At 39.5% G+C, this 25,639-nt stretch overlaps 1 protein-coding gene across 7 annotated transcripts in view; it reads right to left on the reverse strand.

Moving 5' to 3' along the window:
* Sick (sickie) overlaps window positions 1-25,639 on the reverse strand; it is a 626,930-nt gene that overhangs the window by 171,930 nt on the left and 429,361 nt on the right. For all 7 annotated transcript variants that reach the window (XM_076818204.1, XM_076818201.1, XM_076818200.1 and 4 more), the window contains one exon: window positions 2,097-2,370. In XM_076818204.1, the coding sequence (XP_076674319.1) occupies window positions 2,097-2,370 (274 nt within the window). The remainder of the gene's footprint in view (window positions 1-2,096; window positions 2,371-25,639) is intronic.

The raw sequence follows: 25,639 nt of genomic DNA on the forward strand, positions 1-25,639 counted from the left end.
AAATTTTTACTGATTAAAACTATTTGTTATTCTAATAAATTTTTATAGAAAATAATATTGATTCTTGTGATACAGAAAATGATGGAAATGCAGGAAGTCAATAGGAACGTATAGAAAGACCTACTACAAAATTCAATATAAAAATATAACATAACCGGAGAAAGATTTGAGGTTAGGTTGCAAAACAGCAGCTATGCTGAACCTCGCCAATTTATCCCATAAATTATGTAATTTGTGGTGAATAAAGTCGATTTATTATTACTGTTATTATTTAAGAGAATGTATGTTTCTAACAAAACGTGCTTTTAAGCACATTGCATCATCTTTACTACATTAGGTTAGGTTAGGTTTTTTATTCTCTCTTGTACAGTTTCTACAAAAGATGGCGTTTCAGGACCCACTCCTAAATTGCCCAATTTACTACATTATATAACATATTGTTATGAACGAATTAAATAACTCTACATCTTAAAAACATACACTTTAAAATGCCCCCAGTGATTAAAACATCAAATCTGAACTACAATCAAATTCCCGAATTCATTGAGTTTCAAATTAATATGGTGTACGAAAGTCTCGCATTACTCGTTCGAACTTGAGTACGATTTCATTTTATACTAATGGATTAAAGGGATTTGCAGACACAGCAAAAATGAGAGCGATATTTCAGTGAAATGCAGGGTTCCCTCCATTTATTCGATGAAATTGTACGAATATGTATATAGGTATATTCTACGGGCAGAAATATGAAAAAAAAAATGTTATATCAACAAAGTTGCAATGAAACGAGGGAAATAATGATAATTAAATTTCCATTTCTTTTACCGCTGAGAGACCGAGTCTAGCACTCTATGAGTTCCGTTTTAATCACGTGTACTTTCAGTGAATGCGATATTTGCTCCCCGAATGAGTTTGAAAATCTTCGCAGCATTTTTGCACAAATTTTACCTGCTAATGTATGTCGATACTAATACAGTGATTACAAACTGATACCTTGACACCAAGACACAATACAAGTAACTGATTACCTCCAAATGTCTCAAATATAATAGTAAACAGCACTCGAATGAACTCGAAAAACCTATTACAACAGTAAGCATACTTTTACTCATTTTGTATATAACTTTGCAATACAGTAATTCCGAACCTGCGCTACCAAGGTTTGCACATTAATTAAAACCCATTAGTGAAAAAAGTATTTTTAACCCTGCGTTGACACTCTGGGTGTGAGCCACCCATAAACCGATATTGACGCTCTGTACCTTCTACATGCAAAATGAATAGTTTTTTTCCAAAGCCGACGTACAAACTATTTTTTCTCTCAAAGTATTATATCTCAACAACAACTCTGTAGATTTTTAGCTTCTAATATCGAAATTTATAAAAGTTACAATTTTTTAAAGATTTTCTTCGTTTTTTCTCGACATGTGGTAATCTAGAATTTTTCTTTCAAAAACGGACACAAAATTTCAATCAAAAATCTATTGGAATACATTCGAGAGACTTCGAAATTGAGCCACGATTTTTTTCACAAAAATTGGATTTTTTTAGAGGAGAATGGCAGTCGTTCAAAAATTGCTCTGGGTGTGAGCCACCCAGGTATGTCAAAGTTGATCGAAAAAGGAGGTGTGTCAACGAAGGGCTAAATTTTCTGTACATACAATACCTAATAAAAATATTCAGCTTCTTTTTGCTACTATTTTCTTCTCTATAAATTACTAAGTAGTTTATATAACTTTCGATTACGTTATTTACGAATGGTGAAAACCCAAAATTATAAAGGAACAAAAGAACAAGAATTTACAGCGTCAGAACACCCAATCGCCTACATCTAGACGTAAATTAAACGATTTTACAAATGTGCAAGGTTTGAAATACGAAATGCAAAAATGGCAAGTGTACCCAAACTTTTGAGCTGCAGTTACGATTATATAATCTTTTTTTTTTCACATTCCTACCCACAAGACAAATGAGCACAGTTTGGTGGTTTAAATTTGAAGCACCGTGTATTATTCTGTTTCGCTACCAGATATGTCGGGGCCCATTTAACCGATGAATACCACCGAGGAGATATCGATTTGGCTAAGTTCGCTGACCTTGTGATGAGAGGAATGGCCCGTGTGATTGGCGGAGGTGTGATTTCCGGCGGGAAGAGATGCCAGGTCCTCGATAGTTAACTCTGCTAAGGCGTCGTTGCCACCGCTGCAACCGCCTAGCAGGCCGCCCGCGATGACGCCGTCGCTTCCTGGACTGCCCCCGATGCAACCTCCATCCGACCTTACAACGTTCGTGGAGGGTCTCTTCTGCACCCTCCTCGAGGTCACCAGTTCCTTCACCCCCGACAACTCTCGCCTCGAACCACCCACGTATCTAAAAAAAGCACGTGCAGCCCTCGTTATTGTTTACCTTCGCGGGACTGCTGAGAAGCCCTATCGAATTAAACGTTATCATAAACCATTACACATATTCTCCATTAATACACACCGTTTATATTTTTTGTTGTAATTTTTAAAACGCTTCTTGACAATATCGGTTGATTAATTAATTTGTCCCTCGATGCTAAATTCGAGTCTCTTATTATTAAGTCAGAATAACGGTATTGTATTACTGAAAAGTCTGTTCATTAATTATTCTGAAATGAAAATAAGATTTCATGAGTCTAAGGGGACGTCTCGGTCTAGAGCCCCACAAATAGGTGATATTTAGGAATTAATTAAAGGAAAACTACTATATATAATTTAATGGGACTTTTTGCATTGTATTAAGGATGTCTTAAGTTATAGAAATATATTTTTTGTTTTATAATTAATCATTGCAAACGGCACTGAGGAGTCGTTAAAGCGAAGGCGTCAAAAAATTGATCCAAATTGATGGGACCTGTATCTCCAAAAGTTATTATCCGATTCGGCTGAAACTTTTCTTATTTTGAAGAATATACTTCTGGCTAGGGGGGAAACCAGGAAAATTACAAAAATGACATTTTTTGAGAAAATAACGACACTAAGTTTGAAATCACTTTTTCCCTCTACTTTTCGTCCTTTCAGTGCTTTTAAAAATTACAAATCTTCAATTTTTGTAATTTTTTCTAGTTCCTCCCCTAGCCAGAACTATATTCTTCAAAATAAAAAAAGTTTCAGTCGAATCGGATAATAATTTTTGGAGATACAGGTCCCACGGTTTCGAGAACTCTGTTTCCAGAAAAACACGTTTAAAGTTTCACGTGGGCGCTACTCAAATGCCTACAACTTCGGGAATTTTCCGAATTTCAACAAATCCTTTTAAACATGTATTCCTAAAAGGTTGAACATTCGAAAAAAAATATAAAAAACAAATCGACTTTTAGACTGGAACCTCCCCTTAACCTGTGCTGCGCTGGCTGCATCGTTAAATTTGATTTAAACTACAGCATTATGAGTAACGCGCGAACCAGACCAGCGGAGCTTTTTTCATTTCGAAACAGTTGGATAAGGTAACGCGCGGAATATAAAGCTAGATGCAGTAGACAATGCCAGCCCGGTGGCTTCTTTTGTAAGAAATGTCTGACAGAACAGGCTACAGGCGTTTCAAAAAGCACAGGGCCTGCCTGGAGTCCGTGATTCGTGCCAAATGAAGGTAGATCTGAATCGTGTAGACATTGCTCTATTAGCGAGATTAGATCCACGAGGCAATCCACTCGACGAGCAGTGTGTCTGTCCAGTAAACTGCTCCAAATCAATGTGTCGTTGTCAGCGGTTCCTGTATTTGCTCTTACAAGGGAAGATCCCGAACCCGAAAGTTAAAAAAATTCTGAAACTTTGTGAATATGTAGAGGATTTCCTCCTGATTGCAACACAATTTTTGTTTGCTGCCCAACTTCACTCGAAGGGGGTGAAATTAACCCCTGAATATTCGGCTATTTTCCGATTTTGCGTTATAACTCGCGAACTGTAAGAGATAGAAAAAAAGTTTCAAGACAAAAGTTGCTTCTTTTAATTAGATCTAGCATTTGGTAAACAAATATTTTACAGTTCGCGAGTTATAACACAAAATCGGAAAATAACCGGATTTTCAGGGGTCAATTACACCCCCCTTAGAGTGAATTTGGGCAGCGAACAAAAATTCCGTTGTATTCAGGAGGAAATTCCCTACGTATTCACGAAGTTTCAGAATTTTTTGAATTTCCGGGTTCGGGATGTTCCCTTGTTAGTGAACAGGCTTTCAGGTTTGGCCCCAATTAGAACCGAACAAAAATCGTCGGATCGTCGTTCTTTCGTTAATGGCAGAATGCAGAGCTGCAACCGCCTAGCAAAGCGAGGAAGCTTGAAATAAAAATCGCCTGCGGTCGTTCTTTTGAGACTTAAGCGTTCCTTAGGTAGCCCGTTACAGCCGCGTGATTGGAGTTGAAAGAAATTAACATCGCGCGAGGAAAGTTGAAGCAACTTCGAGCTGGTTTGGTAATAAATTGTTAATAGCAAGGAAATATGTAAAATACACTGGCAAGGTAAGTGGAACGAAATTAGATTAAGCGGTCGAAGCAGCGATTATTAAGCTGACGGGAAAGATTTAAGTGGATTCTGCATGCCTAGGACGCAGCTAATTAACTGGTAAGTAGTATAAGTCAGCGCATGAGCGGCCGATCGAAGGTGGGTGCATTTGCTTTACATTTAGACACGCCAGTCGCTAAGAAATTCGCTGACGCAAATCCTAGGAAGTCTCGCGGACTCGCGTGATTAATAATTCACGAATCACGCGCGTAGGATTAGGATTACTGCGCTTACGTGAGCACATCGTCGCTGCAAGACTTTACTAGCTAATGCGATTAACGTTCTCCGCTCCTTGTAACACTTTCCTAACATCTTCTTATACACATTTTTCGATGAATTTTCTGCGATTCGGCTCTCTCGGCTTGTAATTAATTTCTGGGTGGTTCTTATCAGTAATCGTATATCTGATATTTTTTATTTCATCTGTCATGGTTAACTGGGTGGGAGGCCCTACTGGGTAAAATTTACCATAGAAGCGCTAGCTGCGAAAATCTGAAGACTGTTTGAGTTTTTGTTACAATTTTTTAAAGAACTTTATTAAAGATTTTTAGATATTTCGTAAATTTTGTTTGATTCTTAAAACACTGCACTTTAACGTAAAAATTACAAAGTTGAAAAAAAATTTCCTGAAGCGTGGTTTTTTACGTTTCAATTTTGGGTATTTTTGACCCGGTAGCGACAAACTGTGTGACAATATGGGCTGCGCCTTCTGCCGGGTTGAAAGAAGCAAATGGAATGTAAAAGTGAAAAATTGGGAAATTTAGGGGCTTAAGAAATAATTTAAGTAGTAAATACTAATCAAAATGAAAGTGAGCTAACTGTAGAAAACTAAATGGCAATTATAATAAAATATTGAGTCACTCAATGCAATTCATATTATTGTAACGGGTTGTCGCTACCGGGTGAAAAATACCCAAAATTGAAACGTAAAAAACCACGCTTTCAGAATATTTTTTTTAACTGTGTAATTTTTATGTTGAAGTACAGTGTTTTAAGAATCAAACAAAAATTGTGAAATATCTTAAAATCTTTATTAAAGTTCTTTAAAAAATTGTAACAAAAACTCAAACGGTCTTTATATTTTCGCAACTAGCGCCTCCGTGGTAAATTTTTACCCAGTGGCGCCTCCCGCCGAGTTAATAAAGTGCAATTTCAAGTTTAATATTTGCATAATACGTGTAATTGAGTAACTGACAGTTGTGCTTAAATATATACGTGTTAAATTCCAGATAGTTCATCTAAATTAATTTCTGCACGTAAAAGAGAGAACCAAGAAAACTGCTCAGGAATTCAGAAGTAGCAATGAAAGCAACGGAATACAGACAAACCACAATTCGACGCAGCTTAAAGATATTCTCTACCACAACAAAACTCGAAAAAAGTAAAAAAAATTACGCCAAGTACATGAAATCAAATAAATCACAAAAGAATAGAAGATAATAATAATTAGAATATAAAAAAGGTGTGAAATCAAAATGAGCTGCAAAGAAATTCTGAGACCGATAAGTTGCCAAACATGCTAATCGCTCAAAGAAGAAATATCGTTCCAAAAACATCGACTAATTCGATATGCATTACCGGCGAAAAAGTTTCTGATTACATTAGGGACACGAGTAATATGGTAATTCATACTTCTGCACGGAGACGAAAGAAAGCTCCGAAGAAATGGAGAAAGTCGCAGCTGTGTCCTTCCTTCGTTTCTTTATTTTTTATTTCCTCGAATACGTACTAAATATACAGTTTGTTTCGATCAACTTTTCCTCTGTTATAATACTAATGATATTTTCCCTACAAATATAATTCAATACTTTCATTTCACAGGAGTTGGAGGACAATGGGACTTTTCCTTTTGTCACGAGAAAATTTCTTGTTACGTCTGCCCCTTTTCAGATACACACGCTACCCCAGACAGCGTCCATTGTTTGAAGATCGAGCGAGGATGTAGGTGACACGGAAAATCCGCACCGTCTAAGGAATTATTGAGAAGGATGACATTTCAATAGACATCAAAGGCTATCCGCGAGGGCTGGGGACGTTTATTTTCTTTGCGCCGGGCAAACGAAGGATTTCTACGTAGATCTCTGATCCCAATAGCTTCTGGAATTAGCCTTTCGTTCCCTTCCACTGTACTCGGGGTCTCCTTAAATTCGCAAGTGTATAATAGCAAGAAAAAAAAAAGGAATTGAAGAAAGTCATTTTTCAACTCCTCTCGTAGGCTAACTCGGGGTAATATGCCACAGTTAACTTTGAGACGCGATATCTCAGAAGTATAAGTAGATACAGGGAAATAGATAAAACTATATGAAAGTGTAACTAATTCTGTATATTGAGTAATAAGTAAAGATGTGTGAATTTTATAGTTCAATGAGAAACGCACAAATACAAAAGTCCTCGAAACTGGCAGATTACCCAAGTGGTGGGTAAATATGCCACAAAGTAGTCTGAGGTAATATGCCACAAGCTATGAAATGCGAACTAATCACTCAAATTTTTGAGAATCCACAATATTTTAAACTACTCAAGCTATTAGTAACTAGTAACAAATATTTGAACTCAATGAAACGTAAAATATATTTGAAAAAATAGCTGTTTCTAACAAACTAAACAGTCCCCAATCTCCACGCAGTCTTCGTGGACCCACTTTTTGCAACAAGTAGTTTTTACCCAGTCACATTTACGTCCCTTTTTATCGTAATAATATGGTTTACATATTGCACGGTAGTTGCACATTTTCTGCGTCAGTCGAATTGTCATAAAAAATATCTACATTCTCAAAATTTTTGTTCTATATTGTAGAACGAGCCTCCTTCACCATTCGAATGGCTTCCTTTAAACTTTCGTCTGACCAAACAGCACGGTTTGAAGTTCGTACATACTTCTCAGGCATGGTTCTAATACGAAAAAACAACTCGATGGCATTAAACAGAAAGAGTCATAAAAATATTAGTTTTGGCATATTATACCAACAAACATGTGGCATATTACTCCACACGGTTATAAAAGGAAGGATTGAAATCTCTCCACAAAGTACACAGTGTTAACGGATGTGCTAGAGGTTGTGAAATTCGTTTGTTAATCTACTTTGTCATAATCTATGGATTTTTTCTATAACTGTTCACACGAATGTATAATCTGCATTCTAATTACAGTCTGAAATTAAATCAAGACGATACTTTTACAACTCACCAGGATTTACTGAAAGTAAAAGAAGGTAAATGCCAAAATCTACTGTCGTCTTAGCAGTCACACTAAATTGAACAGAATTATTGCAAGTGGTAATGGCATCTGTGCATTATTTAAAAAATTATTGAGAAGTGGCATATTACCTGCGGTGACACATTACCCCGAGTTACCCTGTATCAAGTGATTATTTCCTCCAAAACTAATTTCTATCACACCATTTTTCCCACAATTTTCTAGCCTTCGCACGACCCTACTACATCACTTCACAGAGGCTCAACAGTGCTTACGCTTCATCGTGTTTCAAGTTTCAAGATCCAAGTAGGTATATACCAACAGAAACTCGCACAGTGCGCCAATATATGATCGGGATCGTTACTATAAACGCAGTATACATTGCACCGTCTGTTGGTGCTGTATATCCTTTGATAGCTATATCCTTCCTCTATAATCGAAAGCAGTTTGAACCAAAGATGATAATGCATTGCTGTATCATGAAACTGCAAATGATGTTGCAACAAAATCATGGAGCAAAGTGTTGTTATTACACTCCGCACGAATCTTGGCGCAACCGTAAAAAAATACGTACGAAACTTTTGCAACAAGCTTACGGTGATGAGTGTTCATGAAGAACGCATGTTTTTGATTGTCATAAACAATTTCGCGAGGGTGGAGAATCAGTCGAAGGCGAAGAAGGAGAAGAAATGGTCGGAAAGGCTAAAAAAAATGTGAAATAAATAATACTAATGATACATGATCCGTTCGCGACCAGAAAGCCTTCAGCCAGGAAGCTGGTCTTCCCTGCACAACGCACCCAGCCACCGCTTCATAAATGTGCGCGAGTTTTGTAACACGAAAACAAGTCACCGTGTTCAATCACTCATCCTATTCACCAGTTTTACCTCCATGCGACTTCCTCCTGTTCCCGAGACTCAAAACGCCATTAAAAATACCAGGCCGCGTACTCTAAAGGCTACACCAGTCGAGGAACTTGCCCAATCTTCTGAATCACTTCTGCCTGCGAACCGCTGCCGACGGTGTACATTTAAATTGGAGGAGACAAATGAATGTTTAGGAAGAATCAGTTACGTTCGCTTCATCCTAGCAACCCCTGTCACATCTTGCCGCACTGTGTATACACCGAAAAATGCTGCTCGTGGTCGGTCATCCATCCCCGGAGAACTTCCTAACCTTGACACCTAACGATACCAATACCTCCGCCAGCGTTCCGGCGACGATATAAAGGAACCGGGCGAAATCGGCGAGTCCTGACGAAGCGGTGAAGTAAAACGAAGGATTACCCTGAGCGTGCGTAGCGAAATCGTGGCTCTCCTCCTTGGGACGTCACTCGGCGCTGTTCTTAACGCGTACACACCTCATGCGGCTCGGCTTTCCGCGAAACATCACAATGCCCACCAGCCGGGTGGGCTCACTGTATCCGCGTAAATCCCGAAAGAATGTTCGCTGGGGGGCTGAAGCTACGGCGGGGAGCGAATGGGAAAACGCAGCCGAAGAGTAGCCGGTTCCTCCGTCCCCGGAGAACTATCGCTAAACCACGACTTCCCGTCGTTCCGTGTACGTACGTTTCGTTCGCCTCTCTCGGCGGTGCTCCCCACCCTCGCGAGTACGCGCTACGACACGGGATGGGTCTCTCCCGTCAAACCGACCCCCGAGAGCAACCCTCCGCGCCCTCGCCCTCCGCCACCTTCGCGCAAGATCCTCCCTCGGTGGCGCCTTAAGCCGCCCTGGCCGGTTGCGCAACGTCGCCGGCAGATCGCGCCAGCGGGACCGCCGGCGACGGATCGATCGGCGTGACGTCACGCGGGCCCCGGCGCACGCGCCCTGCCAATCTCGCTTCGCATCGTCTCACGGCGACACGTCCGCCGCGCCGTCTTCATCTCGATGCCGGCTTGCGGAAACGTTTTTCCTTTTTTTTTTCTCTCAGATAAAGAGAACCACCCGCGTTCCATATGACAGCGTATCTTTCCTTCTGCCATTCCTCCACCCTGGCTTCCTCCTTACTTCTCGTAACGTCCCTCCAGGAGGTCGAGCTAACGTTTTAATGGAAAATGGAGACACTCCTCCTATGAAAAGTCGGCCCCTGGTGAGACGCACTCTCCGTACACGGATCTCTTTACTGCTTTTGGTTACCTAGGCTTAAACGAGGACCTTTTAACGAGGACTTTAGGGGGTTGTGAATGTTTGAAATATTGTCTTCGTGGTTTAAGAAGATGTACTGTACAGTGAGTAACGAAAATATTCGGACACTTTTTAAAATCGCATAACCCTTTTAGAATTGGTGCAAATCACATGAGTTTTTTTTTAGGAGCTAGAAGAATTAGTTTGCTAAGTGATGTGGTTCGTCGATTTGAAAAAATGCAATTGGTCGGAGTAGCAAAAAAAATAGTAAAGATCGTTTTTTTTTAATTTTTATTACAGGCTCATAAAAAAAGTTTAAAAACGGACCTTTACTATTTTTTTTTTGCTATTCCGACCAATTGCATTTTTTTTCAAAACGACGAATCACGTCACCTGGCTAACTAATTCTTCTAGCTTCTAAAAAATTCGTTATACGATTTTAAAAAGTATCTGAATATTTTCGTTACTCGCTGTAAGTACTGTTGTAAGTTATTGAAGTGATTGTATGTTGTATTAAGTATGTGAGGGTGAATAATTCGGGATCGTCTAATCGGGGGTAGTATGTGCGAATTAATTTCCTGTGGGTTTTTATTTAAAGACATTTTATTTAAAGGCTCTGAATTTCAGAACGATATTTATAAGTGGAAACAGGTGTTGCAAAGATGACAGAGCCTGCGGGGTTGCCAATGATCGATCTGTGGAGAGTTTTAAATTCCTAGGAACCAATCGATTTATACGTGAATTGTAATGTGAAACAGCTGCGGAGACATGTCAAGTTACGATATTGTGTGAATTATGGTTTAGTTAGTGCAATGTAGGCATTAAGAAGAGAGTACTGTTTTCTGTAATAAAACACAGAATCTCAATAATGCATAAGAATATATATTGTTATTTATTACTCTACAGAGTGATGCACATAACTTGATGACTTGAAATTCCTCTAAACCAGCGTTGCCCCGATGGGCGGTCCGAGAGCACGAGCATCCATCGCGTTTGCCGAAGCTCGCGTGGAAGGGAGCGCTCGAAACCAATGAAGTTGCGGGCATGTAACGGATGGGAAAAACTCTAGCAGTAGGCTCGTACTCGTAGGCTTACATAACTGGGACTCTTGGAGCCCCAGTGTTCTACATTTTAGGAATTGGAAAAATAAACAGGAATTGACTAATGATTAAACAATAATAATAATATTATATAAATAATTGGATTATTTATATAAATAATTGGACGGAATAGACTTGAACAGTCCCACTTACACGTCTGATTAACAAAAAGTTTCTTATTAAACGATTTTTATTCAGCTTCAATACTCGGTTTGTTTGTATGTATGTTTGTTTAGTTCAAATGTATAAACTCAATTTTAACCCACTTCCAACTATCCAATAGACTTGAAACTTTGCAGGCATACGTAGTTTGGATGACAATACAAATTTATGAAGAAAAAATCAAATCAATTTAATCGACGTGAAATCAGCACACTACTAGAATTTGCCCCATCCGTTACATGGCCGCAACTTCATTGGTTTCGAGCGCCCCCTTCCACGCGAGCTTTGGAAAACGCGATGGATGCTTGTGCTCTCGGACCGCCCATCGGAGCAACGCTGACCTAACACATTCCACCTTTCACAGTATCGTAATCTCTACAAACATAATTAAATGTTCTAAATGAATTCTAACTACAAGGGCTGATCAAAAAATTCGGGGATATCATTTGCAAGGCGCGGTAGGTGCGACTTTAGGATCTAAGATTTGGGGATTCGATTCTCTATTGTTTATTCTATAGATCCACCAAGTGGCCTCAGCCGCGCTGTTTAATCAGTTAAGGGATAATGACACTTAGAACCCGGAAAGCCTGATTTTGAGAATTTTTTATGCGAGTATAGTGAATGAAATACAACATTTGTTTGAAGGCCTTTATTTTACATACCTTGAGATATGATTACAATTTTTAAAAAAAAATTTTAATACAAAATGGCGACGCCCCATCTCAACAAAAGAAGCTTCTTCTGAAAAACAGTGTTTCGCGGCCGAAAAGATTTCTCCTTCAATTTTTGACTTGGAACAAAAAACCGATTTTTTGTAGTTCTATACAAGATTATCTCGAGAAGTACACGAGGAATTTAAAAAATACTGATTTTCATAAGAATGGTGCGTATTTGAACAAAACACGGAACTGTCATAACCTCGAAATTGTTGCGACGTTTTGTTCAATCATGCACCATTCGTACAAAAAGCAGTATTTTTTAATTGCCTCGTGTACTTCCCGAGATAATCTTATATAGAACTAAAAAATTTTTTGTTTTTTGTTCTAGATAAAAAATCGAAGGAGAAATCTTTCCGGCCACGGAACACTGTGTTTCAGAAGAAGCTTCTTTTGTTGAGCTGTGGCGCCACCATTTTGTATTAAGAAAATTAAAAAAAATTGTGATCATACTTCAAGGTATGTACAATAAAGGCCTGCAAATAGATTTTGTATTCCATTCATTATATTCGCATAAAAAAATTCTCAAAATCAGGCTGCTTTTCCGAACTTTACAGTGTCATTAACCCTTAATTTATCATTGTTTCACGAAAACGTGTTTCGCGTTTTCAAAGATTTTCAGTAATGACTGATTTTAAAAAGTAGAGAACCTGTATTAAATTTTTATCTAAACTCGGGAAAAGTGTTCCGAGATACTACTACAAATTATTAAAAAGTTTACAAGTTTACAACCTTCAACCTCAACAACCGAAAGAATAAACCAGGAATTAGGAAATCTATGTGCAAAAAGTTCGACGAATCACAGTAAGAGAGCTCTCAGAAAGTTTGAACATTTCATACGGTTTATGCCGAGCCATTTTGGATCAGCTAGGCTATTATACCGTGATAATGCGGGGCCACATACGGCACTTCTCGTTCAAGAGCTTTTGGCCCAAAATTCGTTTCCCGTAGTCCCGAAACCGCCATATTCGCCTGATTTGTCTTGAGCAGACTTTTTCGTTTCTCCCTGCCTGAAACGGACGTTAAAAGGTCGACGTTTTTCTACGCGGGAGGAAGTCATTGACAAATCGACGGAAGTGCCAAACTCAGTTCCAGTTTCGGTGTACCAGGCGGTTTCCGAAGACTAGGAAAAAAGATTCCAGAGGTGTATAGCATCGGAAGAGGATCCTACGTAAATAATTGTAAAACTAACAACGAAATATTTATAAACAAAGCCCTCGAACTTGTGGATCAGACCTTGCGGTAATTCTCCTCTCGCTATGCAACATATTCTTTTTACACTTCCCAATATTGTATTTCTGTAGGCTGCCTAAGTAAGCTGACTAACGGTTCTATTACGGCAATTTGTGGGGTACAACGCTCTCAGCAGATTACCATTTCAACCCAGTGGCTGCGGAAACCTGTCGCTTATAGCCCGCTGATTTATGAAACAATTAAAAGGATTGAGTGCGCTATTACAACCCGTCAAAGACTTATGGTACTTCCGTGAGAAGTAATTTCACGGGGCAATCGGGACAACTGCATGGAACACAGGGTTCACACGCGTAGAGTCCAAGATCAAAAAATACCGTCCGACGATGTTTTTAGCGTAGCATACTTAAGGTCTGCGCACACATATCAGTTCCGTGGTACCGTTCCGTCGTGCCAGTGGTAAGAAGAAGAGACCCTCTACGTCAGCGCCGGTCAGGCTACCGTGTTCAGGGCAAGGGCAGCCGCAATTGCCCAAGGCAAACGCTGTGGGCAAAGCTCCGGGCAATGATGTCAGCTATCGTTACAGCGGAGTCGCGAGGAATGGTTGTGGCGGGAGCACAGGCTCGTGGATGCGTAGGCAGGCACGGTCCTTGTTCATCCTGGCATCTGTACCGTATTGCCCGGGGAGGCGTGTCTTGCCCGCCGCCAGCAAGTGTTTGCCCCAGGCTGTCTGACCAGTTGCCCTGTCGGGCAACTCCTGAACGGCGCTGCTCTAAGTCCCTCTTCTTCTTACCACTGGCAACGCCTGGAACGGTAGTGACACCGAACCGATATGTGTGTTTAGACCTTTAGCCTACCATTCGATAGGGATGCTTGCTCGCGGATACTGTGCAGTAGGCAAAGCGTGAATTCTCTTCTCTCCTGGTTACCATCGCGGTAAGTCAGGAGGACAATACGAAGCGCGGTTGACAAAGGACAAAGACGCTTATCTTTCGGTTCAGTATACAGCCACGTCGAATGCGACGTCTAGCTTAAATTGATTTCTCGCTCTGCTGCTTGCTCATTCGCGATTGTTCGATGCTAAGGACAAACGTATCCTGCTCTCTGTTCATGGAAGTTGCCAGAGCTGGTTGGAAAACTCGGCATTAATTGTGTTTAGACGCCAAACGTGAAGTATCGCTTTTAATCCTATGCGCTCCAACTTACTGGTGTGTAGATTGAACAGAGGTGTGCTCTTAGAAGAGCTTTGAATAGGTAGTAATAATAATAAATCGTCTTTATTACACACTGACGTAAGGAAAAAGGACAAAATGTAAATGAGTGATAATAATTCATGTTAACCCTTCGTTGACATACCTCTTTTTTCGAACAACTTTGACATACCTGGGTGGCTCACACCCAGAGCAATTTTTGATCGGCTGCCCAGTGTTGGAGGAAAATACCCTACCGGATTTCGGACTCCGATCGCAGGGAGGAGGAACGCATGCGCGCGATGACGCGGTGACGTCAAACCAATCAACGCCGAGATGGGAAACGAAACGACGCCAGCGCCAAGCCAAGCTAACTAGCCAAGTGAGGCCGCAGCGTTGCCGGGGAATCGGTTGTCATCGCTGGTTGGCTGCGGCTTCACTTCACTTGGCTAGTTGGCTTGGTTTGGCGCTGGCGTCGTTTCGTTTCCCATCGTTTCCCATCTTGGCGTTGATTGGTTTGACGTCACCGCGTCATCGCGCGCATGCGTTCCTCCTCCCTACGATCCGTGTCCGAAATCCAGGAGGGTATTTCCCTCCAACACTGCGACTGCCATTTCCATCTAAAGAATACAATCGTTATGAAAAAAATCATGGGTCATTTTCAAAGTCCCTACAATGTATTTCAATAGTTGTTTTATTGAAATTTTATCACAGTTTTTGTGGAAAAATTCTAGATTACCATACGTAGAGGGAAAACAAAGAAAATCTTCAAAAAATTGTAACTTTTACAAATTTCAATATTAGAAGCTAAACGTCTACAGAGTTGTTGTTCGGATATAATATTTTGAGGAAAAAATAGTTTATAAGTCTGCTTTGGAGGAAAGGTATTTATTTTACATGTAGAAGGTACAGAGCGTGAAAGTCAGCTTATGGGTGGCTCACACCCAGGGTTTCAACGAAGGGTTAAGGGTACTGGGTAATTGAATCGCCCGAAAATCAAGTACTTTTTGCGAATTAATTACAAGGAGATGGATAAAAAAATGATGATACAAGTAGATGAGTTTTTATTTTATGTGTAGACGTTTTTTCTGTGACTTTGCAGTAATTGCAAAAAAAAAAGGAGGTTTGGATCGACTTGAAATTGGTCAATTTTGGACCTGGCTGGCAACGAAAGTTTTCTACAGCATGTGTTTCTACAGGTATTAAGGAATCCAAAATGCATATTTATTTACCTTCGAGACAATGGGATAGTTATAAAAAATAAGCTCCGTTAGCAAAAATATTCCCAATAACAGACAATATTTGGCAAAAAAAATAATAATGTTAAGAAACACTGTTTGAGTTAATGTTTTATTGTGTAGGTAAGGTCATAATAACCGAGTACAACAGCGTGGAGATTCGAGTTGCGTTTCCCTTTCCTCGCGTACCTACCCTTTTATTTATGCGCTTGTATCTCGTAAATTACAAAAGATGTCGGAAAAACATTTAAATGCCTCCGGCGATGGGAAATAATTATGCATTTCGGATTCCTTAGGTTCAAAATATATGCTTCTCCGATCTGATCCTCAACACTAAAGTTTAAAGTCTATTTTTCGAGATAAAAAAAGCAACCATCTGTGCACACCGAAATTCAACATTTATCTTAAAAATCGCCTTCTCTAGTCGCCACTTTAATAATTTTGGTTCAATTGTTTTTTCTGAGGTTCAAACCGAAGTTGCGGATTTTAGGAGAATCATATTTCAAGGAAAACGTTGTACTTATCATTATTTTTAAGCTCAATATCAGTGCCAAACCAAATACACTTTTTTTAAAACACTGTATACCTAATCAATCTCGTGTGGCGCTATTTTTACTTTAGGTGATAGTAATAAGCATTGTATAGAAGGAAATGTCTGTGCTTGCTTTCATCACCTTGTAATTAATTCGCAAAAATACTTGATTTTCAAGCGCCTAATACCCCTTAAGTTAACACTGTGTTTTTATCCCTTCGCCTTTTGGCAAGGTTCGTCGGTTAAAAGGTTCACTGCTATTAAATCTAACCCTCAACCTAATACAGCAGAGTATTTTCAAACTCAGTAATTCATTTAATTCTAAAAATTACAAATTCTTCCATTTTTAGAGTTCAGTGAAATTTGTAGACATATAATGTTAGTTTAATAATAAGTGCCTGGCAGGTATATTTGAAGTGTAAAAGGGTAAACGCGAACCACAATGAGCAAATTCTTAAAATTCCTATATTTTCTGTATTTCTGTTAGACTGATGAAATAGTAAGGGGAGACCGGGGCAAAGTGGCGCAAAAAAAGTTAGAAATCGAATAAAATTTTTCCCTTTCAATAAAAATGAGTGGAAATAGATTTATAATATAATTTTAGCATTACTATTGATAAATGACGAATAGCAATACTTAAAATAAACTTAATGTATATTAAAATTCAACTTGAAAAGAAAATGCCAAAACGACCACTTTACCCCATATATGGGGTTAGGTCTAGGTTAGGTTAGGGGTTACATATATGGGGTAAAGTGAGCTGAAATAAAATACGAGTTTTAATTAAGGATATAGGTAATTATTAACCCTTTACGATGGGATAACGTGTGTAGCACGTCAGTGTCTGTTTTTTTAAAACCGTGTTTGTCAAAAACTTGTGACAGATTTTTAATTTTTTTGAGGTTAGATTCTGTTCCATCACGCCGCGTGGTTTCCCAGCCAGCTGGCAGGTTAGGTTATTGCGCACATCGCTCGCGCATCTTTTCTTTGCAGCTCAGTTTACCCCAACCACTTTGCCCCGAATGTGTACTCAGTGGAAAATTAATTATTTAATAAAGTTAGGATTAATGTTTTCTCAAACGCGTGTACATGTATGTTTATAAGCTAGTTATAGACACGCAGAAAAAATTTGGAGTTAAAATAACACATCTAAGACTCATTTATCCAAAAAGCTAAATTGAAAAGAAAAGCAATTGGAAGTCTCTAAAACTTCATTTTTAATTTTTAAATGAATTTCCATTTTTCGATATCTGAATGTGTATAATTATCACAGTGGTATTACACACATTTATCACGTCACCAAAATTTGTAAATATATTCTATTGTTAAAGAATAAATTAAGGAAGCTCATTTTACCCCGAGGTTCACTTCGCCCTGGTCTCCCCTAATGTAACGCGCCTTTCAGAATTTTGTATACTACTTTTTAGGTGGTAGCTTTCCAGACCATTAATCAACTATTAAATGAGAATCCAATATCCCATTCGCTCGAAAGAAATGTGTTTAAAATGTTGAATCGTATGTTGTTAAAATATTATTAACTTTATATATTTGTCACGTAATGTTATCATCTTTCGCAAGTAATTTTTAAACTGGATTAGACTAAAAAGATAACTGCTTACTTTGAAATATACAATTTCTTTCTAATGCTTCGCGTTATCTCGTGTTTTTTCCCAACGTTATTACGTGTTTTCTTCTTGGAAGTGTCTGATAAAAGTTACCAATTCGTTAGGGGCGATGGTGCACGGAAGGTTCATTAAAACAGCATAGAGGAAAAGGAAGAAACGAAGGGAACAGCAACGTCTGAATGCTTGGAAATTCATAATTACGAGATATGCGCGGGGTTTAATTTCCACCGTATCAACCCGGAATTCCATTTACCCTATGCTCACCAGGTAAAACATGCAATTAAATAGAACTCAAGAACGAACCACACGTATTCACACTCGAGCAGTAATCAAATCCATAAACTGTATTAAAATAGAATTAAGTATGAATTTCAGTGACAATCTCAGCCAAACGTTAATCAATTCCCAAGATATTAATGAGGCTCCTTCCTGCGATGAAAATCAGTCAGAAACGGCAATGGTATATTTTTATCGCAAATTCAATTGAATTCGCTCTTACTTTTTATTTTATTTAGTCAATTTATTGAATATTCAGTTTTTTACCATAAACTTGTTAATTGTACTGAGCCTGAAATGCAACTGCTAGAAATGAAATAACCAAACTATAATCTTCCTTTTTACTTAGATGAAAAGCAGTGAAAAGTATGCCAATGTGTTGTATTTGGTCCTTCCCCCAATTTTCCCTAACCCAGACCTAACCCACCTTCCTCCAATTTTCAAAGATTCTCGCTTATTTTCAATGTTACCGAAGTTCATCCCTAAATACTACCAAGGAAGTTCTCACTAAAATCGTCAACTGCAGATCGTAATATAAACACCGCCCAATAAAAATCCAACACCAGTATTATTTCACACTTCTCCAACCTGAGCTTTCTTCCGAATCATTAGCAGCGCTGGAAATCCCTGACATTATCCTCCGCGGATGAGAGATAAAAGGAGCAACCGCGCAACGCGATGGGAAGCGTTTAATGGAGCAGGATTAAAAACGCGAGAGAAAGGAGCAAGCGGGAGGCAAGATTTCCTAGCGTCGCCGGAGGATTCGTAATCGTTGGAATATGCTTTTAGAGGCTGGCCTTCTTTGTTGCGCCCTCGCCTCGTTTCGTGGGGTCCTCAATGAAGGCTGTGGGGCGCAGAGGGTCGGCCCAAGAGACGGGGGCGAGTATATTGAATTTCCGAAAAGCGCGTCGGGTTTCAGTGGATGATACGCGGCTTGCTTATGCCAAACGAGTTAGCGGCGCCGAGGAGGGGCCAGGATATGCCTCCTGGCTGTTTCGCGTGTTATGAAAACACCGCTGCTCCTGTGGTCTTGCGGCGATCCTGTCGGCCTAGCATCAGCGACGACGTGGGCGATGCAAAACTGCCTGGCATGCTTGACGAGAGATAGCTGCCCGTTGCGCGCATTACGATGGAAAATTGGGGTAGTTCATTGCGATTCATTTTGATGACGAATTGAAGAACGATGGCTCAGTGACTGTGTCAGTATTCTATATTGGCAGGCCCGGCTTGTCCCTACAGGCAAAATTAGAGGCGCAAAATGGTCTTTTCATTGTTGGCATTTTTTAAAATAAAATTTTAAATGAAAGACTGCAAGTTGTACCATAAATGTTTTGAGCTACGAATAAAAATTCAGAGTAATGTATTATAAATAAATGGCACAATGGCAAGTTCGTCTACGCCGCAAAGAAGGCTCGAAAAGAAATAAAAACAGAAAGGAAGGAAATTTTTACATTTTTATGGGTTTACCTCAATTAGCGTAAACTACCTAGCAACGAAAATTTGTTTACAAGATTAGCATATGAAACTGTTCTGCATGTCATGAAAGTAAAATTGTTGCTTCAGCGTCTCTAGTGTAACGCCCCGCACACACCGCCCTTCCACCGCTAGGGTTCTGATATTATATCGGGTTCTTGTATTTCAACACGCCTTATTCTTATTATCAGAAAATGAATTAATTAAAAGGTCACGCGCGACACGCTTCTCGCCTGCGTCGCACATATCCTATAGCCGTACAAGTGTCTACGTTGTGTCCAGGTTTCGAGTATCAAGGCAGGGATATCATAGACATTGCCTTGGGGCAACGTTCAGTTCATACAAGGCATGAACACTTCGAATTCAAACCATCCCTCGACATAATTCGGGATAACTTAATTCGAGTCACTTTGAGCTCCATGTTTCTTTAATTTCCTTCTGCCGTGGCGACGTCCTTTCTATTTCCAAAACACCCTCTCCGTGATGTGATAAAATAATAACCAGGAACATGCTCCACAAGAAAGGACACGACGAACTTCGATCGTCTATTCAAAAGTTGCTCGAACGCTTTTTTCACCCTTCGTGGTCACACCTTCTTATAATCAGAAATTGGTCGCATGGGGTCCACTGTCCCCAGCGTCATTTTTAAGTTACCATTTTCGTATTTTTAAATCTTTTAACTCTTCAGTGATAATTGTATGATAACACAGTTCGACAAAATTTGACTTTTTTTGGACTTGTAACATTTAATAGCTGTTTGAAAACGAATCCGCAAACCGTTTGTCGCTATCACCCTCAGTTTTTGAGAAATTCGATTTTGAAAATTATTCTGTGAACCCTCCTGAATACAAAGATATAAGTTATTAGTGCATTATGAACATTTAAATATGTTTAAACAAGGATCAAAGGGAAAAGGATACCCGAAATGCACTCATTTTTGAAGATATCATTAAATATATTTCCAAAACTAAGGGTCTAGGAGAAAATCTGACTGCTCCACGCGATGCAGCAGACATTTTTCCTTCGGAATGCACCAACAGAAGTGATAAGTCACGTTTTGTTTTCAATACAGACGCGAAATAGTTTAGCAAAACGTGCGGCGTCGACAGTGGTAGTCAACGGCGGCGCGCGATCCACTGCCGCTCAGCGTAACGCTTAACGCGCGTGAGTACCACTGTCGGCGCTGCACGTTTTGCCAAACTATTTCGCTTCTGTATTGAAAACAAAACGAAACTAAACACTTCTGTTGATGCTTTCCGACGGAAAAATATCTGCTGCATCGCGTGGAGTAGTCAGATTTTCTCCTAGACTCTTAGTTTTGGAAATAAATTGAAAGATACCTGCAAAAATGGGTGCATTTTGGGTGTCCCTTTCCCTTTGATCGTTGTTTAAACATATTTATATGTTCAGAATACACTAACAACTTATACCGTTGTATTCGGGAGGGTTCGCTGAATAATTTAACACAAAAAAATTCAAAGTTGAAAATTTACAGTTTTTTTCAAACTCGAATTTCTCAAAAACTGAAGACGATGGCAACAAACGGTTTGCGGAGTCGTTTTCAACGCACGAAAACCTATAAGAAACGGCTATTGAATGTTACAAGTCTAGACGGCTGTCGAACTGTGTAATAGTCCTTTTCTAGAAGTATAAATTTCGATATAATGTAGTTGAAAAAAATACTTATGGAAAAAGCGATCTTTTTATTAAAATTCGTCAAATTTTTCAATTTCAATATACAGGTCTAAAAAACAAAAATATAAGCCAAGAAAAAAAATTGCTTAGGGTGCGATATTAAATTGGCACAGCTCTAACATCCCCGTTACACCTATTCCTTTCGCCCGAAGTGCGTTAAAATCGTTAACTTGCCGCACCCTCTGAATTATCGTTGCTGGTACAATCAAAGCTTCCCTACGAACGAACGTGCCCCATATTCCCGCAAAAACTGCAGTACAGTTTCCTGTCTGAAGGGCTGGCTGGCTCGTAATATAGGACATTCGCGAGAAATTATTGTCGCTCGTCCAATACACTTTACATGGACGACACGTTCGAAGGAAATCAAATGAGATTGAATAGACGAACGAGCTGGATGGAACTGCCCACGCTTCAACGAGATTCCGTTCGACCGAGAACGAAACCAAATTCAATGCGGTGAATCTAATCGAGATGATCACCACTGACCCACTTCCGCTTTCCCCCTAGTACCTAACCGCCCTTCTTTTCCGCGGAGCCTTTAATCTCACGATTGTCGAGCGACTTTGTTCCGACATTAAACCTGCGGATTTTATTGCACAGCTGGATGCACTTCACACATCAATTTTTTTTTTATAAAATAAATGATTTGAAGTAAAGAATCTCTGAAAGCAGTGCTTGAATGGTTTAGGGGCTTTAGAATTTCTGATTCTTATAGAAATGGAAGATGGGAGCGGATCTCATTACATAACGTTACATCACGTTTGTAAAATTTTACAAGGTTTTTTAAATCAACACGAGGGTAAATAAAAATTAGTAGACCTTCGGGGAAAGAAAGCATTTTATACAAACAAAAATAGGATAGGAAAAGTCAAGTATGTAATAGTTAATTAGAGATAACGTCACAGTAGATTTACTTAATTCAATCGAAGTAATTCACCTAACCAGAAGCAGCCGACCCGTAGGAAATTAAGCCTGCGAATTTCGTCTAATTAAAGGCCGTTAGTAAGTGGTGGCACGACCACTCTTCGTTGCGCGCCGCATTAAATCTAATTCAGACATCGCTGCGCGTCTTCGCGAAGTGATTCACGCTAGAATGACTTAATATTAACCAGAGGCATGTGCACCCCCACCATCGACGAAAGCAATTCAATCAACTTTAAAGGACTGTTTGTTCTCATACTGATAACGCGGCCGTTAAAAAGGGGAACGTTAGAAGTAGATTGGACCTAAGAGGAAGAGAGCTCGAATGTCTTCCCCTATCGTTATCAACGTGAACCTGATAAAAAGTTTGCGAAGAAGTTGAACGAATGTTGCAAACGAAAATTATAATTCCAATAATAATTATAAAGTCAAATCTGTTTTAGTACTTGGGTACGTATCGGTTTACGAACGTGCACAAATTTTATAGCGAAGAGTGTTCTTATGAATTTACTGTAACAATCCACTCTTTGATTTTAAAATAAATATTATGCATCTATTTTATGTAGCTGTTTAAAAAAATGCCTTCACGTATTTAGAATTTTCTAGAATTGTAATAAATTTATTAAACAAGGTTCATAAAAAATCGATTTTTGTTTACAGTGTAATTAATTAAAAATGTCTTAACAGTAATGTGCATTTAAGCGTAAATTAAAAGTGCATTTGTACAGACAATGCTAAACCAATCCAATAGGTAAAGACCGTACTCATTAAATTTAATGGTCTTCGATTTTCATTTATAAACCCATATTAATATAATTGTTTATTTAAGATGCTCTACCCACGTTAAAAGAAGGAAAGTAGATTTCGTTCATAGTTCAGAATAGCGTTGCCCCGATGGGCGGTCCGAGAGCATGAGCATCCATCGCGTTTTCGAAAGCTCGCGTGGAAGGGGGCGCTCGAAAACTCTAGTAGTGTGCTGATTTCACGTCGATTAAATTGATTTGATTTGTGGTTATAGGCTGATTTCAAGTCGTTTGAATTTGTGATTATGGGTTATATTTATTGATGACTATACTCCCTGTCATTTAAGAAGGAACCCGTTTCGCGCATGTAGAATGAGCTGATTGGCTCCGAAAAAGCGTTGGTGGGGGTACAGCCAATAGTGGCGTCTCCCGGCACCAATAAGCGTCAACCTGCGCAGAACCGCTCTAAACACGTCGGTCGACAGGTTCCTTCTTAAATGACAGGGAGTATAGGTAATTTTTTAAACCCCTGGGGGGTTTCTTTTCCTTCATAAATTTGTATTGTCATTCAAACTAGGTATGCCTGCAAAGTTTCAAGTCTATTGGAGAGTTAGAAGTGGGTTAAAATTGAGTTTCTAGATTTGAACTAAACAAACATATGATTGAAGCTGAATAAAAATCGTTTAATAAGGAACTTTTTGTTAATCAGAGGTGTAAGTGTTCAAGTCTATTCCGCCCAATTATATAATATTATTGTTTAATCATTAGTCAATTCCTGTTTATTTTCCCAATTCCTAAAATGTAGATCACTGGGGCTCCAAGAGTCCCAGTTATATAAGCCTACGGGTACAGGCCGGACACTACGATGTTGCAACACTGCATTTCGAACAACCATCAGTCCCCGATGACTATGTTCCAACCGCTACCAGAGCCGGCCGTGACATAACGCGCGAAAGGCTTCAGAAAAATTCAAATAGGTCTGACGACAGCGTTGCCAAATTCACTATGTTCCGGCCTGTACTGCAGACGGCCGTGGTACGAGCCTACACGCACACTACTAGAGTTTTCCCCATCCGCTACATGCCCGCAACTTCATTGGTTTCGAGCGCCCCCTTCCACGCGAGCTTTGGCAAACGCGATGGATGCTCGTGCTCTCGGACCGCCCACCGGGGCAACACTGGTTCAGATAAAACAACAGAACTTTGTATTTTATCCGAGTACTCGGTTGTTTAAAAACGCTGAATACGTATATCAACTTATCAAACACCGCATTACCCGAAATAATCGAGCTACCCGACACAGTCGGACTACCCGTGGGCCCGTCTGTCCCGGGCCCCCGTCCGAGCCCGCCCGACTTTACCCGACCCGACCCGACCGCTCGGGTACCCGACACATTTCATTACCCGCACGTCCCTATTACATATACATGCCATAACACGTAATACGCAAAGTAATACGTAGTTATGCTAATATGAGGCTGAAAGCTGAGCAACGAGTAAGATAGAATTCACAAGTGAGTCCACGTGCGCTGACAAATCCGACGACTTGTGTTTCGTGCTCACGTGGAGACTGTGACTCATTCAGCGTGCCAGCGGAACACGCGCAACAAGACGAACTCGAACAAAATAAATGATGGAAATTGGGTATAACGAAGCTCGCTTAGAAATAATCTACCTTCAAAACTGATTTAATTTTTTACTTTCAAGTTATAGACCGTTGAACGATGACCGATTAGACAGAACTGCATATAACAATTCTACATTAAATTCTCGTCGTTGTTCGTTGCACCAGCAGCTGATTAAAATGTGTAAGAACGAGGTGAAAGAATATATTAATAACCTACGACGTAATTTACGCGAAAAAGGCGTAAACAAATTATCGCCTGAATAGCGAACGAGAGGGACCAAGTATTGATTAGCGAGGCCTATGCTTCAGATTTATAAGCTTGTCAACGGGGATTCGTTGATGCCACTAAAGTTCGTTTAGATATCTATTTTCGTGGCGATTGCGTGTACTTGCAAATTGAGTTATTGCTAAATGCTCGAAAAATTGTTCATTTACTCAATAAAAATTATAGTAAAGGTGTACACTTGTAGTAAAATATTAAACGTATACCTGATAAACAAGCAGATAATACAAATTCAGAATCGAATGTCTAATAATTAAGTAATTCCAATATCCTTTAAATAGAGAAATTCAATCTCTACTGTGTTAGATGTCACAAACAAACAGAAAATAATGAACTACCCAATCGGTTTAACTATGTGGAGAACAATTTAAATTGCCATTCTAAATTAGAATTTAACGAAGTGAGTACTTAACCTTCCTGAACTCGCGTGATTTTTCATTGCATAATGACTCGGGTGTAATTTTAAAGGGTGTAACGTACAAAAGTGTGCGGAAAGCTACTGTTGTCATCCTAAGAACTATTTAGGAAAGTACAAGGCGCGGGGGACCGGGGCTATTATTGGTTTCTGAAAAATGAGCGAATTTCGTATTCGCCGGTCTGTGAGACCAACACGCGAGTTCAGGAAGGTTAAAAATTAAAATGGTTCTGAATCAGAAGAATTGCTGCTTCGCTATTGCAAGTATACGTTTAAAGGTAAAAAGCTTTCTCTTGGTTTCGATACTTTACATCCAAAATATGGATAATTCTTATAGGGAGTCGAGACCTATATAATTTCGGTTACGGTCACGGTAGCGGTCAGTGAGACGACCGAAACAGCATTTAGAGTCATCAGAACCGAAATTGGTGAGCGATAATCGGTCAAGAGTGACTTCTCAACCGAAATTCAAGAGACAATTACTCCCGAAATTGCGGTCAACCGAAATTTTTGAGAGGTTGCAATACAGTCAACCGAAATTCTTGAGAGGTTGCAATACAGTCAACCGAAATTCTTGAGAGGTTGCAATACAGTCAACCGAAATTCTTGAG

The sequence above is a fragment of the Andrena cerasifolii genome, chromosome 8 (assembly GCF_050908995.1).
Source record: "Andrena cerasifolii isolate SP2316 chromosome 8, iyAndCera1_principal, whole genome shotgun sequence".
NCBI classification, from domain to species: Eukaryota; Metazoa; Arthropoda; class Insecta; order Hymenoptera; family Andrenidae; genus Andrena; species Andrena cerasifolii.